The sequence below is a fragment of the Rhineura floridana genome, chromosome 3, assembly GCF_030035675.1.
Source record: "Rhineura floridana isolate rRhiFlo1 chromosome 3, rRhiFlo1.hap2, whole genome shotgun sequence".
NCBI classification, from domain to species: domain Eukaryota; kingdom Metazoa; phylum Chordata; class Lepidosauria; order Squamata; family Rhineuridae; genus Rhineura; species Rhineura floridana.
Genome location: NC_084482.1, coordinates 89370610 through 89391257, shown reverse-complemented (window position 1 = coordinate 89391257; position 20648 = coordinate 89370610). Strand labels below are relative to the sequence as shown.

Genomic DNA, 20648 nt, shown 5'->3' with positions numbered 1-20648 from the left:
AGCAGCTTACATATGGTTCTCAGGCGGTCTCCCATCCAGGCACTGACCAGACCTGACCCTGCTTAGCTTCAGCAGGGAGCTGGCCTCATGTGCCTTCAGACCATAGACTGGGAAATTAGAGAGGTTAGAAACCAGTTTGATTGATTTTGGGATAGCAATGCAGATACCAAGGGATAATGGATGCTGCCCAGATCTTCTTAAGCAGGCCATGCAATCACTCAGTCATCTGCGCACTACTGATTTTTCTCTATAATCAGTTAACAAGATCACTTTTAATAAATTTCTAACCCCACATTTATGTTAGCATTTATTATTTTCTCCCACCTTCCACACTAGGCATCAAACAATAACAACAAGATGAATTAAACTGTAATTTAAACCCCTAAAGAAAAGCAAGAGCAGAGAAAAGCAGTATTGAAAATTAAAACCAACACCCAATGAAAAACCATCAGCAGAAAAACAAATCATCTTGGCAGGCCAAAGGCTTCATCTGCTGGATGAAGGTTAACAGAGAGAAGGCTAAATAGTCCCCACACATGGAAATTGATTTCCAAAGCTTAGGTGCAGCAACTGAGAAGGCCCTCTCTCATGTCCCTGCAAAATGTGACTCTGATGTTGGCAGGACGTTAGAGAAGGACCTCTCCCATAGATGTTTTCAATCCAAAGACAATCTTGAAAATAATATTACATTTGTATCTCAGTAACACTGTATTTCCTGAGAGGAATTGTTGCAATCATAGGACAGTCTTTAGCAAGCACTCTCTGTTTCATACTTAGCCAAAGTGAAGGAGGTGGGGTTGAGTGGTCCAGATTGCAAGAGACAAAAACCAGTGTGTTTGGAAATGTCAGAAAAAAGTGGCAGAGCTGCTGAAAATCAAAGGCAGGTTCAAGACATGGGTGTAGAAAGGGTGGCAGGAACAGCAGAGGAATGACAAAGCATACAAAGAGACTGAAGACAACATGGCTGCAAACTGAAAATGTAAACAGACATAGGGGGCAAAATCAAAGTCAGGAGTTTGGGAGGTGCAGAGAAGACTGCAGGCTCTGGAACTGGACCAAGGCAGAAGTCAGCACAAGAGAACACATTCAAGGAGCTTTCAGGGACAATTCATGGCATCTGATGACTGCTGGCTATTAGATGTTTTAATGGATTAGTGAAAGACTTCATTTAAGTGCAAGGTCAGGCTAAACTTAGCTTCTGGTCTTGGCAGGTCTTTAGTGAGATGCATCACAGCATGTGTCACAGATTACTATCTCTCACCTTTAATTTGTGCAGAGTCAGATCTCCCAGGCGACAGTAAACCTTGGAATAATACATTGCTTCCTGAGCACCTTCCAGAAATGGTGAGTGCAGAGAGATTGTCCTCAGGTAGCAGTCCTCAGCCATTTCATACATTTGCAGAAAATAGTATACCATCGCCAGACGGTGAAAGGCAACTAGCTCTTGCAACTGATCTCCTGGAAAAAGAAAATCAATATTGCAGTCTATCAATAATTGAATACATGTTTGGTGACCCTGAAGGCTGCAGGAATTTAGGATGCAGTTCCCTTTGAACTCCCTTCCCTACCCACCTTTTTTTCCCCATCAGTTCCTCTGACTTGTTTTGGTCACAGTGCCAATGCCATTGCTTTCTGCCATTGTCCTGGTTTGGATTTTCAGAAGTTGCAAAGACTGGAGTGTATGCACAACACACTCTCTTTTTCTCTCCTACTAACAATCTCGTGCATTGAAAGACTGATTTTTTTTTTCTTTAAAAGAGCATGCATAGGATCAGGCTGTCAGCAATGCATATTCTAATCCCTATGTCCTAAAAATCTATGTCAGTGTCAATTTTTTTTTCCAATTAATTTTTATTCAAGTTTCCAAAACCAAAACAATACAAAAAGACAAAACACAATTCAACAACTAATACAAGGAAAAAAAGAAAAAAAAAGAAAAAAAACATAAAAAATATTGACTTCCGATTTGTCTTAGTTCAGCTATAAATCTATAATATATAACAAGCCTGACTCTAAATAGATTATAAAATCACCCTCCTCCAGCGGGTATCTTAATTGGTTTCAAATCTCATTAACATCATATCATTTTATTCTTCCACAAAAAGTCAAAGAGAAGTTTCCAATCCTTGAGATATATGTCCATCAATTTTTTTTTCTAGATAAACATGTCAATTAATCCAACTCATCAAGTCTACTAAGTCCAGTAATTTCAAATCGCTCTTCTTCCATTATCCGTATTGATTCCATCTTCCATCTTCCATCTTTACGCACCCCATAATCTTGCTGTCATAGTCATATAATAAAAGTCTGATAGGAATTTCCTTTATCACAGATATTTTCTTGCCATCCATTCAGAACGTATCACTGAAGTATTGTTGCAAAGCCACATCTCTGTTCCTCTTTTTTACATGATACACTAGCACATCTCTTGAGGATTTTTCCATTGACACAAAACAGGGATTAATTCTGTTAACTTTCTCCATTTCAAGTTCCATCAAATCCTTCCAGTCCAGGAATTTTTTTGAACCGATAATATCTTTATCTCCAATTTCTTTAATTCCTTCAGGGACAGCGCTGAGTTCCAAACCATAATATTTGTCTCCATGATCCATCACAGCCAGGAAATCCAAATCTTTTTCCATGTCCATATTTAATCCAATCTCCATAGTTTGAACCTTGCCTTTAATTTCTCTTTCATCCTTTTTTGGTTTTCCAGATCTATCTTTATTCTCCTTTCTCATAGAATCCTGAATTTCTTTCAGCTCCTGTCTCATTTCTTCAAATTCAATTCTCAACGCTTGACTATTATTTCTCAGTTCTTGTTTTATTGACTTAATCCCATTCATTATTTTCTGAAACATGTCTAAAGATAAAGTCCCTTCTTGTACATCCATAGTCTTCTTAATTGTCATTCTTAAAGCCAAAGGAACAAAACCCCTTCAATTTTCAATGTCCCAAGCAAGAGCAGTTTATTTCTTTATCCAGTTACAAAGGAGTTAATCTTTCAAACCAACTGGCGTCACACTCTAGACAGCTCTTATCTCTTAAATGCCCAGAAGTGCAAAAACAGCTTTAGTTCACAGCGTACAAATAACTAGTAGCAGAAAGAGTGAGCAGATTCGTCAAAAAAAAAAGTAGATCAGAAAAAATAGTCCCAGACTTATGTTACACAAAAGTCTTATAAATCAAAAATCTCTTCCAATCAGAAACCCCTCATTCGTTGTAATCTTTATAATGCTATTTTCCATGTCAGCTTTTTGCAATAACAAAAAGATAGGCTATTTTTATTTTCTTCCCCCTTAATTCCGTGAGTAAAAGAGAAGGAGTTTTGACTCACCCAGGTTATCTTAATTGCTGTTCCTTTGACAAATCTCTTTAGCTGTATAGATAAGAAAGTGATAATCGTAGACAGGAGAATGCTTGCCTGTTAGTCCGTATTTTTTTAAAGAGAAAAAAAAACGGATCACTTGTTTAGCTGAGCTAGCTAAAAATCCTCGCTCCGTTCGAGCTGCTGGAAGACCTTCTTTCACAGACAATTCTGACGAATTCCAGTCTCCAACAATCACAACAAAGCTGTGTGGGAGATCTCACGTTTCTTCCTTATCCGGAAGAAATTATCCCCAGTCAAAAAAAAACTTTTCTGACTGGATTTATAGCTGAAAAAGTTTCATCCAAGACGAGAGCTGTCTCAGAGGCTGCACAGGCGGAGGGATCCTCCTGGGAAGTCCTATGTCAGTGTCAAATTGATGGAATAAATTAATGTCAATTTCATGTCAGATAGGCTTTCCATCAACTAAAATAATTTTTTGTCATGATGGTCCCTACTGATGTATTTTTTTTAAAAAAAACCCAAGTATGCCGTTTTTTAGTGCACAGGATTAGAGGATTAGTAGTGTTCATTATTTCTATGGGGAGAGGAAAACATTCACAGCAAAGAAGGTACAACCAACTGAAAGTCAACTCTTGGTCCTTAGTAAAACTGCAGAATGGACTATAAAGCTAAACTTGAACATGCCAATTCCAAAAGTAATTGTAGAAAATTTCTACTGAAAACTGAAATGGGGAGGAGCAAAATGGTTTACATATTATGCCAACAATAGCTAACCCACATTAAAAAGCTGGTTGAGTTTATGGATAATTGGCATAATCTGGTGGATGGGAACACATATTAGTTTATTTCAGCTAGTGATCCATAGCCTAAAGGTTGCAACAACATTAATATAAAGTCAATAATGTTAACATAAGAACATAAGAACTCTGCTCAATCAGGCCAAAGGCCCATCTAGTTCAGTGCTCTGTTTTCACAGAGGCCATGTTACATTCCACTAACAATCAATGTTGTACATTGGCCTGGTTAAATAATTTTGGGTTTGGACACTGGAAGCCTTCATCTGGGAAAAGATGAATAACGTGTTTGGCAATTCTCTCTCAGTGGCTGTGTTACCACCTATGAATGATAACACACCTACCTTCCTACTTTCTTGGTGTCATAAAATCAATGCAGGCCTACTTCCTTTGCCTCCAAACAGGTATCTATCTCAAAGAGCAGAACAAGAAGATACCACTTACTTAGGTAAATTATGACATTTTTGTCCTTTTTTATCTTTACTATTGGCTGGTTTGAGCATTACAAATCTATCTTGGGCTTTGTAATTTATTCATTTTATTTAAATCATATCTAGCCTTCTCTTCATTGCAGAGTGAAATGCAATTAAGATGGAATTGTATTTACAATTAAAATGTGGCTTTTCGGGAATTGTGGTCTCTTTAGTTTGCTGACCCACTGCAACTTTCCCTGCATGCTTTCCACAATATGTGTCAGATATTACTGTGCTACAAACCTTAGCTCCTTTCCTACCTACATCCACACTGAGCCTGGCTGCTAACGTAGCAAATTCCAAAGCCTTTTCATAATTCTGGAGTCCAATCTGCAGCTCAGTCAGCTTGTTGAACACTCTCAGCTCAGCCTGCACCACTTTCAGCTTCCTAGCCAAAGGTACAGCTCCTTGCTGGAAAAAAAATAACACAATGCTTTCATATTACTTCATAATCTCCTACCATGCCATCCCACCATTCCAGCTGTAAAATAGCCCTTCAGAGAGAAGGATGCTCAGGACAAAAGGGATATGCCATTACTATCTGCTCCTCCCATCACCCAGTATATCTAGTATTTTCCTTTGTGTTTATTAATGGCTTATTGATAATTTCTCATATAGCAAACAAGACATGTAGCATTACTCCTTCAAATTCCCCCCCCCATTCATCTTCACCCACTCAACATAACCCACCTCTGCTTCCTCAAAGGAATAAAAATTTAAACAGAACTAAAAAAATTTAACAATGTTCATCATTATTAATATTACAAATAATAAACTCCTAGATCAGAAATACTGCCCTGTTTGTCATGTCGCCCAATACTATTCTGCATACAGTTCTATAAATCCACCCCAAATCTGTTCAAAGTGCCTATCCTTTTGCATTTTATCAAACAGGACCCTTTTATGAGCAGCTAGTTCATTTTTTCCCATGTAACATGAATGACTGGAAGAATGATTGACAGCAGGAGAATGCAATCGAGTGGTAGGGAAACCCAGAGTGAGTGACAGATGTGGAGTGTCCTTTGAGAATGACAGTTCTTAAATGAATGAAGATGTACTGGTCTGGGTAAGTTTCAGGAATAACAAATCTCACCTCACGTCTTGTGTTGACTAAGCATCTAGAGCAGCCTTTCCCAACCAGTGTGCCTCCAGATGTTGTTGGACCACAACTCCCATCTTTCCTGACCATTGGCAATGCTGGCTGAGGCTGATGGGAGTTGTGGTCCAACATCTGGAGGCACACTGGTTGGGAAAGGCTGATCTAGAGGGTAAGTCCTGCCGCTCTCTCTTGGCCAGTAGGTGGTGGCAGCAGGTTTTTGTGAGGACTATTAAAGGAAGTCTGAATTCAATGGACCAGCTGAGTGGCTGACCTACTCACCTGCAGAGGCCAAGGTCTTGTAGGAGAAATCTGGAATGTCACATCTGTCTATGGCTGGTTTTCCTTCAAATTAACATTTCCTAACAAGTCAGACTTAATCAGCAAGCCTTGTAGCTTGGATATTTTTTGTTATGTGGTAATTGGCATAAACACAGGAACTTTTCTGCCTTGTCCCTTGTGCTTCCACAAGAACGAGACATTGTTTCAGAGAGAGAGAGAGAGAGAGAGAGAGAGAGAGAGAGAGTGGGGGGGGGGTAACTGGAACTTCAGTCCATTTGGCTTTTGCCTAGAAACCATCAGGCAGCCTTCCCTGGCTGGGGCTGATGAGAGTTGTAGTCCCAAACAACTGGAGGGCACCAGGCTGGGGAAGGCGCTCATAAGGGCTCGCCTTCAAGCTTCACATCAGCTCCATTCAATTCATCCTTCTGCTACTTATAAGCACAATGCATTGTGCATACCTTTCTTAAAATCAAAGAAAAAAACTCTCAGAAAAAAAATGAAAGCAGCCAAGACTACACTTAGAATAATCAGTGTTTTATACATTCCAGGTTTTCAAAAATGCTGCTATCAAAAATGGGCTTTAATCTGGGGAGCTCAGACCTTTTTATCTAGCCATGAGAGACATGATAATGGTGCCGCAGAATATTTTTGCCTATGTTCCCAAGCTGCAGCACAACCTTCTGCTTTCATATAGCAACCAATGAGAATAGTTAGGTGGCATGACACTATCATGTACTGTTGAATGAAGCCTTTCTACCTCCAGGCGTGGGCATTATACTCCCCCACAAGTAAACAAAGCAAGGCCACAGGGCTAATTCAAATCCCAACTAAAATTGCCAGAGAACAACTCCTCTGAGACATTCTCATATGACTTCATGGCCATGCTCTCTCTCATATGAAATGTATTCTTGCTCATGAATACTCTGCAGACAGTACAGAACCACTATATTTTGATAAACTTAAGAACAGCCCCAGGAGGCATGAAGTAATATGAAAGGAGGATGTGCCGAGTGCAACTGCAAGCGAACTACATCTTCCCCCCATCCACCTGCCTGATGATGCCGGGATTTCCTGCTTTAAACTCCCACCTGGCATGTCATCTAGTTGGGGGGTGGAAAATCACTAGCTTGACCCGTGCTGCAATACTCGCCTCAAATGTTGCTCTATATTTATTTATGATGATAAGCACCAGAAATATTTCTGGCAAGGGCGTAGAATTTCACCAAGGGGGCAGTGGTTTAGCTTTCATGGAATCCTCCCAACCATGGCTACCAATGGCCCTTCTTGGCTATGGGGTATCCAGATTCCAGGTACGCCTACACTCTGTCAACTGTATTCATATGTGTGTACCCTCAGCCCCTCTCCACCTTCCCATCTCCTGAGTGAAGGCAGAAGTGAGGAAGCCTGGGCCAAGAACCTTGTGCTACCAGCTCCTGAAGGGACCATTAGCAGCTTGAGAGAACTGTTGCAGCCAACCTGCCCCTACCTTCCCTGAGGCTACTTGAGGCTTGTGTGCCCTGAGGTAAGGCAGAAGAGAAGAAGCCCTTCTCAGGGACCTAGTGCCATCAGCTCCTGAAGTTGACCTGGGGATGTTTTGGAGAATTTGTTTATTCTAAAAATTTTGAATCGTGTACTCCCTTGGCAGAAATGTGGTATTTAAACGCAATAAATACACCCACGCCACAGGAGTTTATGGATTTTGCCCACAATGGTTATCTGACCATTGTATGTCCCCCAAAACTTCCTCCCTTTACTTCTGCATAGTCTCTTTCAATCAATGCCAGTAATACTTATGTGAAGTCTTGATATGGAAATCTCCATGGATATTGCCAATGTTTTTTGTGGTTGGTACCCTGTAATATTCCACTGCTTGTTGTCTGTTCTGGATCCCATTGAAGAAGACATCACCAGCCTCTTCATACAGTTCCATGGCCAAATGCAGCTCTCCAGATTTCAGTGCCATCTGTATGGCTGCCTGGGAAAGGGATCAGGTCAGGATAAGAGCATTGGCAATATCATCACACAAGAATAATGTGCAACAAAAAGATATAACACTGACAGTTAGACCTAGCCCTCCATCATTGCAGCATGTGTGTAATTTTCATGATGGCTTACAGTAACAACCACATGAGTCCAATTTGCTACTTCTATTCAGATCCAAACATGTTTAATGTTCCTACACAACTGCCTACAAATCTGCATATCTGCATTGGCATGGATTCATAGCACAGGGTCTGATTCTATTACAAAGGCTTCTCCAAAAATGTACCAAACAGCCCTCACAATTTACAGAGGAAAAACTGATTATTGTATTTGCTAAAAGTTCAAAACCTATTGCACAGATTTCCATTCATAAGGGGGCTAATATTCTACTACCTCACCTTATAGTTCTCATTCCGTCTCCTTTTGTATTTTGACACCTATTGGTCTAATGCCCATCTATTCCACTCCTTCCTCCCTTCTAGCACTCAAGTTCTCAGCCTCCCCAGGGGGAAAAAATCCAAACGTTGCAAATAAATCCATATGCTTCAACCATAAATAAGTAAACAAATAAAGAACATGTATTCATAATTCCCCAATGTAAAATAATCACAGGATTCATTTAATGAACTTTTAAGTAATGAAATTTGGGGTTTTTTTTAGCACAAATAAACCTTTTATCAGTGTGCTAAGAGTTACTGCCAATTTCTTGTATAATGAAGGTCCAAGCATATAAATCTGCATGCTAGTACAATATACAAGAATTATGCCTCTCCCTCAGCCAAGATCTACCCAGTATCCATCAACTGAAGGAAAATTTACTGCCACTGCTGATACTATTTCTATTAGACACCAACTCTGACTCAGCAGTCACCATGTGCCAGACACGCTACAGGATGTTAAGTCAAAATTCATTTTTGCCGAACACGTTAAGATTTTTCCTGCAGTTAGTAGTTTGTCCCTCACCCTTTCAGTCTTCTTTCACAAAGTGATTAGGTGATAGATACCATCAGCTGTCTTATTTTTACTCTACCTGCAAATACATTTCCACAAGGTCATCCTCTTGCATTTGGTAGTAGAGCCTTCCAGCCTGTAGCCAGGCCTGTGCTGCTTTGACTGTTTCTTCCAGGTCAATGAAGATTCTCAGACTTTGTTTGGTACAGTCCAGTGCCCGTTTCAGAGATCTGTGGGGTTGATGAGTGCTCCATTATTGCAAAGAAACTGTGGGAGCTCATGCATCAAGTCAAAACAAACCAAATCTTTCTGACCAGCCCTGCAAAGCTTTTCTTGCATCACTGTCTGCTAAGTCCTACACAGGCTGAATGACCCCTTTTATTTAACTCCAGACTCAGCTGAGGAGCTCTTATAAAGCAGATGGAACAGGTTAGGCCTGTCATAATAAATAAATGTTCTAGGAATGCTGTTGCATCTGGTGCAAGGAAAACTGTAGTTTACATTGTAGTTTTGTTATCAAGGAGTGTCCTACCATGAAACCTGTGCCTTTCCTATTCCCTACACTGGAGACCAGTTCATACTTTGCCAGAGTGAGTAGCCTCTATATATGCAACAAATGAAATGCGTGTTCACATTGCTCCCATGGAATCTGTTACCCTCTGACTGTGGTAAATGGATTGCACATATGAGATGTTGAGTGTTAGTCTTGGGACAAATATCACATTGTACAAATGGTAGAGAGAAGGTTGTGAAGGACATAACTGTTTGTAGTTGTGATTTAAATGGGGATTTTTTATTTAATTTTGTTTTTTTTAAGAAAAATAACTACAATCCTTCTCAAGTTGACTCTCCAATGCTTTATCATCTTGGTGGCTGCTGACCTTTCAGTGACTCCCATTCATCAGATAAATGCCTGGCAAGCAGCAGGCAGTCTGCTAGGAACCTGTGACCCTCCAGATATTGCTGGACTACAACTCCCCTCACACCTCTCATTGGCCATTCTGGCTGGGGCTGATAGGAACTTGAGTCCAACAACACCTGGTGGGCTACAGACTCCTCACCTCTGGCATAGCGAGATGCTGTCATGGACAGCCAGCAGCAGGGTCGTCACCCCAAATCTCTAAAAAGCACTGGTGAGCAGCACTGCATGCCTGAGGAGCAGTGAAACTTGCAATTGAAAGGGTAGATGACTAAGAAAACAAAACATTAAGGACACCCTGTCTGGTCCAGGGTGCAAAAAGAAACTTTTTTCATTAAAGGGGTTGGTCTTTTATCTTCAGATAGGCAGTATCAGCATGAGGTCACAATGGTCAGTCAGACTTCAGGTAAGCATGAGGACACAATGGCCAGTCTCTGTTCTGCAAGCAAGCGTCATCAGCTTGAGGTCACAATGCTAGTCTCTCCCCTTCAGACAGGCAGCGTCAGCATAGGGACACACTGTTCTCCTTTCCTCTCTCATTGAAGCAGGCAGCAGCAGTGTGTCTTATTTGAACAACAATGTATCTCTTTCACTGGGGAAGCCACAACCAGGAGTATGTGAGTACAGCCTCCTTCTCATGGAAGGAGCTCCTCCGTAACAGTATGTAGCTATAGTTTCTCTTTCTTTTATCAATATAGGCAGCAGTATTTTGTAGGTACCATGGACACCAGTCTCTCTGAAATGAACAGCAGCATGTAGTCAGGAAATAGCAGGCAAGGAGGGAGAGTTGGCAGGCAGGCACTCCTGCCTAGTCCCTTCCATTGTGCATCCCTGCTTCTCCAGTGTAACCTGTAATCTTAAAGAAGGGTGCTCACAGGACAAGCGCCTTGTTCTTACATTCCTTCCCTTTGAGCTCACTCTGACCTTGTGCAAGAAGGTCAGCATCCAGATTCCTAAGCAACCACAGCCAGTACTGCGAGCGGAGCAGTGGCAATTTGCATGTACAGAATGGATAGATGTATTTAAAAAATAAATGAACAGTATATATTCTCAGTAAACCCCAGAACACCCTCAGCTTAATTGACCACATGATGCCAAATTCCAAAAACAGTATAAGCCAGGTGTGGGGAACCTGTGGCCCTCTGGATGTTACTGAACTGCAACTCTCGTCATGGGAATTGGAATCTAGCAACATCAGCCCAGGGTATGGTCTGAAGGCATGTGAAGCCACCACCTTCTAGAAGCTAAGCATCTCTGGGTTTGGTCAGTGTACCTGGGAACCCCACGTATGCCGCCTTGAGTTCCTTGATGAAAAAAAAATTGGGATATAAATACATAAAATAAAACAAACATCTGGAGGGCCAAAGGTTCCCCACACCTGGTATAAGCCAACCAGAGTGTTCCAAGGGTTCTTTTCTTCTTGTAAACTAATTTATATATTTATTTTAACATTTCTACACTGACCTTCAAAATCAGTTTTCAGAACATTTTACAAAACTGAAAATAAAACAAAGGTTCAACATAAAACAACAAAAGCAGTATAAAACCCTGCTCAAACAATTTAAAAGCGAGAGAAATTTTTTTTTAAAAGGTCTTTGCCTTTTGGGTTTGGTGCCAAAGAGATAACTGCACAGGGACCTGGCAACCTTTCCTGGGAAGAGAGTTCTAATGACTTTCAGCAACAAAGTCAAAAATGCCCCCTCTCTAGTTGTTACCTGCTAAATGTCAGGTGATGGGGCAACTGGAAAAGAGCACTGGGAAATGGCATTGACACCTGGACAGGTCTGAGGTGGGAGCAGGTGTCTTTCAGACCTGTATCCCAAGCTGTAAAAACACCAAAACCATTGGAAACTGACCAGAAGACAATATGTCCTTATTGCATGTATTTAGCATGTTCATATCTCCCCCTTCCTTGAAGAGAGCATCACTTTTTAATTCATTTTTTCTCAAAGATGAAAGCTATTATGATGATTATTAAACACCAAAGTGGTTCACACAGTCATAAAATCACAATAAAATACAACTAACACAAATCAATAAAATTACAATATATCAGCCACATTAATCAAGAGACCACCCCCCAAGTCCCGGAACCAACAATAACAGCCAGGGAAATGCCTAGGTAACAGGTATGTTTTAGTTATCAGCAGAATCACCTCCAGTGGTACCATATCTAATGTGCAACATAAAAGTTCTGCAATGGGCTCCTTCAGATGATCTGTTTATTGAGCATTCATCCTGATCTGCTTGCACAAAATAATACGTGGAGGTCAGACCATGGAAGTAATTTGTCACAAAAAATGAATTACTTGTAATTTATTACTTTTTTTGAGTAATGAGTAGGTAATTCCTTTACATTTTGATTGTAATAGAACAAGGAGTAATTTTATTACTTTTGAGGAGTAATTGTAATGTTTGCAGCATTACTTTTGGACGCTATTGCAGGGGGAGCAGGGGAAGTCTTCTGCTCCTCTGATTCGTGGATGAAAATCATGTGCCTCAAACTGCACAGTGTTGCTCTTCTCTCATGCTCTGTGGGTGTTTAAGAGGCATCAAGGGAGGAGGTGGAGAGCCAGATGGGAGTGGAGTGGAGAAAGCAATTGTTGAAAAAATGGACGGTGGCAAAGAATGGATGGAGAAAGGAGCCAGAGGGCAAGGACATGGATGAAGGAGGAGAAGGAAGCAACAGCATAATAGAGATAAATTGTGGAGGTGAGAGACGACAACGTGTGTGTGTTAATGGTGTGTGCGCGAAGTGGCCTTTGCTGCCCTCCCCAGCTAATTTGCTGCATTTGCAGTGTTTTTTGCACCCCAGGGGAAAATGTTTGCTTGGGTGGGTGTGCCTTAGTTGGTGGCAGGGCAGGATCCAGGAAGTGGTTGAGTGAGAGAGATGACACTTGCTGGCTGAGAGTGTGCGTGTGGGGGAGGTTGCACTTGATTTGACGCGCACAGCTCTGAGCGGTGGCCTCTGCCTCCCTCGCAGCCTCCCTTACCAGCAGAGAGATCATCACTGCTATCTTATGGAGAAAAAGAATTATTCTACTACCTCTGTGTGTGTGTTTATTTTAAATTATTATTATTATTATTATTATTATTATTATTTATTGAATTTTTATACCGCCCCACTAGCATAGCTCTCTGGGCGGTGTACAACCATTACAATAAATACAATAGAATCACACAGAACAATACAAAAAATATAAATGCAAATCCACAATCTAAAACCAATTAAAACATGTTTAAGAAAAGCTAAAATGCCTGATAAAATAGGAAGGTTTTGACTTGGCGCCAAAAGGATAGCAATGTCGGCACCAAGCGCACTTCTTCGGGAAGACTATTCCACAGTTCGGGGGCCACCACTGAGAAGGCCCTAGTTCTTGTTACCATCCTCCGAGCCTCTCTATGAGTCGGAACTCGGAGGAGGGCCTTCGATGTTGAGCGTAGTGTACGGGCAGGTTCATATCGGGAGAGGCGTTCCGAAAGGTATTGTGGTCCCGCGCCGTATAAGGCTTTATAGGTTAAAACCAACACTTTGAATCTGGCCCGGAAGCATATAGGTAGCCAGTGCAAGCGGGCCAGAACAGGTGTTATGTGTTCAGACCGCCTGGTCCTCGTTATTAGTCTGGCCGCCGCATTTTGCACCAGCTGTAGCTTCCGAACCATCTTCAAAGGCAGCCCTACGTAGAGCGCATTGCAGTAGTCCAATCGAGAGGTTACCAGAGCATGAACAACTGAGGTGAGATCTCTGTCCAGATAGGGACGTAGCTGGGCCACCAACCGAAGTTGGTAGAATGCATTCCGTGCCACCGAGGCTACTTGAGCCTCGAGTGACAGAGAAGGATCTAAGAGTATTCCCAGACTACGAACCTGCTCTTTCAGGGGGAGTGTAACCCCATCGAGAACAGGATGAGTATCCACCATCTGATCAGAGAGACCACCCACCATCAGCATCTCAGTCTTGTCTGGATGGAGTCTCAGTTTATTAGCTCTCATCCAGTCCATTATTGCAGCCACGCAATGGTTCAGCACATTGACAGCCTCACCTGAAGAAGATGAAAGGGAGAAGTAGAGTTGCGTGTCGTCAGCATACTGGTGACAGCGCACTCCAAAACTCCTGATGACCGCACCAAGCGGCTTCATGTAGATGTTAAAAAGCATGGGGGACAGAACTGACCCCTGTGGGACTCCATATTGGAGGACCCAAGGCGTCGATCAATGTTCCCCAAGCACTACCTTCTGGAGATGACCCGCCAACTAGGAGCGGAACCACTGCCAAGCTGTACCTCCAACTCCCAACTCCACGAGCCTCTCCAGAAGGATACCATGGTCGATGGTATCAAAAGCCGCAGAGAGATCAAGGAGAATCAACAGAGTTACACTCCCTCCGTCCCTCTCCCGACATAGGTCATCATACAGGGCGACCAAGGCTGTCTCAGTGCCGAAACCGGGCCTAAAACCCGATTGAAATGGATCTAGATAATCTGTTTCATCCAATAGCGTCTGGAGCTGGCCAGCAACCACTCATTCCAAGATCTTGCCCAGGAATGGAACATTTGCTACTGGTCTGTAACTGTCAAGATTTTCTGGGTCCAAGGAAGGTTTTTTCAGGAGTGGTCTCACTACTGCCTCTTTCAGACAGCCAGAGACCACTCCCTCTCGTAAAGAGGCATTTATCACTTCCCTGGCCCAGTTGGCTGTTCCATCCCTGCTGGTTTTTATAAGCCAAGAGGGGCAAGGATCTAGTGCAGAAGTGGTTGCACGTACCTGTCCAAGCACCTTGTCCACGTCCTCGAGCTGAACCAACTGGAACTCATCCAGCAAAACATGACAAGACTGTGCTCCAGACAGTTGCTTTAGGCTACTTAGGTGTGCAGCAGCCAAGGCCAGCACCTTGTAAACATTCTAGTTTTTTAAAAAAAGTAACTTAACTGTAATTGTAGTGATTACTTTTGAGTAACTGTAAAATAATCAATTCCTTTCAGAACAACTGTAATTGTAATGGTAATGTATTCCTTTTTGGGACCATGTAACAGTAATTCTAATTTATTCCTTTTAAAAAGTAATCTTCCAAACTCTGGTAGAGGTTAGACTACGCCCAGTGTTTATTAAGCATTCATTCTGATTTGTTTGCAGGTCAGTTATATGAAAATGAGCATTCATCCTGCATTTGTCCTGATTTGTTTGCAACGTGTTTACACATCTTCCTGTAAATCATTCATTCACCTCACACTTTTCAGTGAATTTCCCCATCACTTCCCTAACTGTAAAAAGTTTGCTGTTGTTGCTAAGTAGATTTCTTGTGCTAGGAGGACAGAGCACTTTTATTTATTTTATTTGCACAAACCTAAATATACGGTATGCATTTGAATTCCTCCCAACAAAATAGTGAGGCACCCAAAGACATGTGGATACACATGTTTATCCAGAGGGGGGCAATCACAATCATGTTGCAAACTCAGGGCATTAGAATGTCCTACTGTTCTGTTTATTTGTTTGCTTGTTTGTCTGGCCAATTGGCCTTTAAAGTTAGTGAATTCCAGCTGTTGCTTTCATTCAAGGACCGAGGCGCCACTGTTAATCTTGAACAATGGTGCTCACACACAATGGGTGATGGGCATCTGCTTCTTACATTCCTTCCCTCTGAGCTCACTTTGACCTTGCACAGGAAGGTTAGCATCCCGATTACTAAACAACCACAGCCAATGTTGTAAGCTGCCATTGCTCTGCCTGCAAGTACCAAATGAACAACTGCATTTACAGAACAAAACATACAAAAAGAAACTGAACAGTCTTTAAACTTCAGGGAATCTTGTCCCTTGCATCAAAAGATAAAATAAGGATAAGCTACCAGAGTGTGCCATGTGAGCTTTTATTTTGATGAATTTATTTAAGACATTCATCTCTCAGGGCAGCACACACTTATTAAGCCTTGCCATCTCTTCAAATTTTAAGAATAGCTTACTCCATGGAAAGTGGTGGAGACTTCCAAAATTTTTGTAATGTTTTTGTCACTGCAGCATCTCCCACACCTGAAGGGGCAAGGTGCTTTAGAAACCTTGCCTGTTCAGCAGTAGGGATCACTTTGACAAAACCAGCATGAAGTCTCTGGCTATGGGTACAGTCCTCTCCTGTGCACGCTCCTTTTTTGCAACTCACTTACATTTGTACAGTAGGTATTGTTGCCTGCTTTGAGCCATTTGTTAAGTGTGGTAAAAACAAACAGAACATAAGAAAAGCCTATGGATCAGGCCAATGGCCCATCTAAGTCCAGCATCCTGTTCTCAAGATGCCCAAGGCAGCAGGTAGGACCTGAGCACAACTGCGCTCTCTCCTCTTGTGGTTTCCAACAACTGGTATTTGGAAGCATATTGCCTCCAACCATTCAGCTTCATTGGATGTCCACAAGTTCTAGTGTTATGTGAGACACTAGAGAAAACAAACTAACAAATAGGGCAATATGATTTCACCATACATTCTTGCTGGCTGAAGGCATCTGATATGGCCTTAGATATTTTGTAGCTGAAGCAAAAAGATAACATGTTTTAAAAGACAGAAAGTTGGGTGTACATTTTTCCCTGTGGAAAACAGAAACACAGGAAGTTGCTTTATACAGAGTCAGATTACTGGATACACCTTGTTCAATATTGTCCACACTGACTGGCAGCGGCTCTACAGGATTTCAGACAAGGAGTCTCTCCCACCAGCCCTACCTAAAGATTGAACCTGGGACCTTCTGCATGCAAAGCAAGTGCTCTACCACTGAGCTACAGTCCTTCTTTGTGCTCAGGTTTGTGAGTGTGTGTGCCCAGCAAACATTTCATGCATTTAGTTTATGCTAAAGACAAATGTGTTAGCTTTTACATGCAGCGGGTATTTTTTGTTTGCAAGAGACCAACAAGGCTACACCTCTGGAATTTTGAAAAATGTCAGACATTGGATAAGTTTCCAATGAATTGGTATTATTTATTTTATTAAGGAATTTCAGACTACTTTTCAAAATGTTCAAACCACCCACCCCCCTAAAAACACATTAAAAACAATGTTTCTAAATGGATATAGATGCTTTTTGAACCAAGTGTATGGTTTGCTTTAAACCCACTGTGCAGTTCATGCCATGTAGCTTGTATGCGACGACATTATTTTTCACTGAAAAAAATGACAGAAGTGAAATTAATTGGTCTAACAAAATCAATGAAATACAAATATTGTTAGAAATGCCTCATCCAGCTCCATCTTTCCAGAGTGCAATGCTGTGCATGGTATGCTGACTCACCTGGTTGTCCGTAGACTCTGGTAGAGCTGGCCAAGAACCTGCAGAAGCTGTCCTTCCATTTCTCTGTCCTGAAGTTGCTGAGCTAGGAGAACTTGGTGCTCATGGTAGATAATGCAGGCCACGGTATTTGGATGCACTTTGCTATAGAAATGGTAGAGGGACTCGGTGACATGAAGCTGACCTGGGTGGTTGCAAGATTTAGATATTTAAAAGAAGGTGGAGCAAACATCAGAGAACCCCCTCCATTTCCTCAACCCACATCCCAATAGGCTAACTACTCACTCATCACATTGTGTGTCTTCAAGGCCACTGCCAAGGCCAGCTCATAAAACAGTCTGCTCTCTTCCATCTTATGCCTCTCCACCTGGGACTGGGCCAGCCACAGCAGAATCTGCACCAGCTCCATCTGTGCATCATCTCCACCCTGGAGTTCAAAATACAACCTAATGGCCTGGAGAAAGTAGCATTCTGCTAGGCAGTTTGCCTGGCAAGAGACAGCCAGGCACCCAAAGTTGGATAATGCAATGGCTTGGTTCCGCCTGTTGCCAGTCTCCCTGGCTTTATTTAAGGCCCTTAGATAGTTCTCTGCTGACTTCTGCACCTGCCCTTCTCCTTTAAGGGCAATGGCCAGAAGGTTGTGGACAACCCCATCCTGTGTGATGCTATCTGTCTGTCGCAGAGAACGCAGGAGGCACAACATGATCTCTGAAGCTTTTCCTGGCTGGCTGCTCAAAGCATACATCCATCCCAAAGAAAGGGAGGATTCAAAAGCTTCCTCCTCACCCATCGCTTTGCCAAGGGCAACAGCCCTATTTGAATAATGGACAGCTGCTTGTAACATGCCATGCTTGAGGTACATTTTGGATAACACTGTACACAAGGCTCTCTCAGTGGACACAGCTCCGTTTTCATGGGAGAAGGCCAATGCACAGCTCAGATACACGCAAGTCAAAGCAGGGATGCTGCTGCTGCTCCTCCTCTCTTGGACTTTCAGGAGCTTAGAGGCGTTTGCAAGGATGAATCCAGCTCTCCAAATGGGAGTCAGTGCCCCTTTTAGAGCGGTGGGGGGGAAAAGCCTGGCTGATGCCAAGGCAACATGTGGCAAGTATTTCTTGTCATAGAGGTAGGTCAAGAGAGGCATTGTGTCTAAACAGGGTGCACTGGAGTCCTCGGTAGAGACACCAGCACAGAGGAACTGCAAACGTTCCACAAAAGGCAAGACCTCGTCATACTTGCCCAGCTGCAAGAAGAGCCTGACGACAAGGAAGCAGGCCCGAGCTTCCAAAGCAGTGTTGCCCACAGCAATGGCTTCTCTCAGGATGTACATCATGACTTCAAGCTCATTCTCAGAAGTGAAGCAGTGCCCAGGTAGGCAGGCCAGAAGGGCCACCCCTTTCCCAAACGTGGATAAGAACTTCTGCTTCATCTTCTGCTTCAGATAAATGGCAGCAAGGTTTGTATGCAACGTGGCAAGCAGGGGCAAGTCGTCAAAACCTCTGTCCATGGCGCTCATGGCTTCCTCAAAATAGACTCGTGCTTGGGAGAACTTGGCCCTCTTGACGCAGAGACGGCCCAAAAGAAAGCATATCCGGATATGAGCCCAAGCAAGGTGACCCCTCTTGGCCCAGTTCCTGGATGTCTCTAGGTATAAGACTAGTTCTTCCTCACTGGAGAAGCCATAGAAGGTGGAACTGAGGAAGGAAAAAGAGAGGTCATAGAGACTTTGGAAATGGGCCACATAGCCATCTTGGTTGAGAAAAGTCAGTATAGGGTCAAAAACATCAGAGTCTTCCATATGCCCAGCATTCAGGTCAATGAAGAACTTGGGGTCGTCAAGGTCATCTGGTTCTGGCAGAAGCAAGTGTTCCAGGGCAGAAGGTGAAGATTCACCAACAGGACTGGACTGTTCAGAATCACTAGGAGTGGGCAAGCTATTGCTAGCCTGCTTCCCCCACCCCTCAAACATCCAGCCATCCTTAAGTCCCTGTACAACTGCATCTGAAAGAGAGAGATAAGCCACAAGGAAATGCTTCCTCTCAAGAAGATAAATTTCAGGAAAACAGCACCCATCTTCCCATTCATTCATACTCACCTGATGGCATTCTTGGGTACATTGCAACAGGTTCAAAACCATCTGTGAGACCAAGAGAAAGAGAGGAAAATATGCAGAACGGGCTCATGAACTACCAACAAAGTCTTCTCGTTTCTATGCCCCAAGACACATGAAAGGAGATGAAGTTCCGCTTAAACTTGTAAGATGTGCTCCAGGGGGAGAATGAGGAACTAAGAAGGACAAGGAAGCACTACAGCCGCTTAAGTGAAAGGAGGGCTTGTGGTCAATTATGAATTATAAAAAATAATTTTCCAAAAGGAAAATGCCACCAAAATTTGGTTTTGAATTTTGATAAAAGTAGTACTATCTGTTTCATTTATATTGTTTAACCAGCTCTTAAGTAATAGAATACAATGACTCACTATTATTCAACAGTGATTGATGATACTGATTCAGAACATGAATGGAGTGAACAGATGGACAGAAATAGCAAACTTGGGAATGGCGGGTAATAGAGCGTTGTGCTACTAGAGAAAGATAGCACAATGGGTACAGGGGGAGCAGATACTCACCAAGCCTGTACACAGAGGTGATGTCTGTCTGCGCCCATTCGCCAAGAAGATTACTGTAATGCATCTCATTGCCATTGGATGGAACCTGGAGAAGAGACGCTACTTCTTCACTAAAAAATAGCGGGCTTTTCCTTCTGTGTTGGGGAGGAAACATGGATAACAGCAGATCAGTGCTGCATTCTACCATCCTGCTGTCATTATTTGCCCCTCCTAAGAGGCATAAACTGGTTCATATTCAAGAAATCTAACACATCTCAACTTCTTCTCTAACTATTTCTTGTAATAAAGTTGACGCTGAACATCAAGGTTTCACATGCGGTGAATGTCTTGCACTACAAGGCAAATCTAAATCTAAAAACACTTGAAAGCACCATAAAAACAGCCTTTAAAATACATTAAAACAAAACATCTTTGAAAATATTTTTAAAAACAGCTTTCAAAACATTTTTTTTAAAAAGTTAAAAACACATATTTTAAAAGGGTTAAAAACATATTTTTTAAAAAAAAGGTTTAAAAACATATTAAAAAGCAATTCAAACACAGACACAGACTGGGATAAGGTCTCAACTTAAAAGGCTTGTTGAAAGAGGAAGGTCTTTCAACAAGTTGCATTTTTGAGTTGCAAAAGGATGTTTATATCTTAACTGCAAGCACGTTCAGCCCTCATGGTACCCCACTATGATATTTTTGTGATGATTTTCCAGAAGAATTTTTTTAACATTAAAATGTTAAAAATGATTTCCACTAGCAGAACAGCACTTAAAGTAAAGGTGCCATGATGAACTTATTTATTTATTGTATTTCATTTTAACTGGTTAATTATTTTATCTATTAAGATAACTAATAAAACATTATCAAATTAGCAGAGTTATTTTACAGCAGAAAGGGTATTTAAAGTACAATTCTCAATATGTTTATTCA

The 20648-nt window shown here is 42.0% G+C and overlaps 1 protein-coding gene across 13 annotated transcripts in view; it reads right to left on the bottom strand.

Annotated features, from left to right (window-relative positions):
* SH3TC2 (SH3 domain and tetratricopeptide repeats 2) overlaps nucleotides 1–20648 on the bottom strand; it is a 73060-nt gene that overhangs the window by 4127 nt on the left and 48285 nt on the right. For 7 of the 13 annotated variants that reach the window (XM_061616866.1, XM_061616871.1, XM_061616870.1 and 4 more), the window contains 8 exons: nucleotides 19728–19861; nucleotides 19195–19236; nucleotides 17385–19100; nucleotides 17103–17283; nucleotides 8990–9140; nucleotides 7829–7951; nucleotides 4859–5009; nucleotides 1262–1458 (listed from right to left, as the gene is read on the bottom strand). In XM_061616866.1, the coding sequence (XP_061472850.1) occupies nucleotides 1262–1458; nucleotides 4859–5009; nucleotides 7829–7951; nucleotides 8990–9140; nucleotides 17103–17283; nucleotides 17385–19100; nucleotides 19195–19236; nucleotides 19728–19861 (2695 nt within the window). Of the gene's footprint in view, nucleotides 1–1261; nucleotides 1459–3337; nucleotides 3728–4841; nucleotides 5010–7828; nucleotides 7952–8989; nucleotides 9141–16888; nucleotides 16976–17102; nucleotides 17284–17384; nucleotides 19101–19194; nucleotides 19237–19727; nucleotides 19862–20648 lie in introns of those variants that run through there. The other 6 variants (XR_009761375.1, XM_061616875.1, XM_061616877.1 and 3 more) reach the window with 6 other exon arrangements.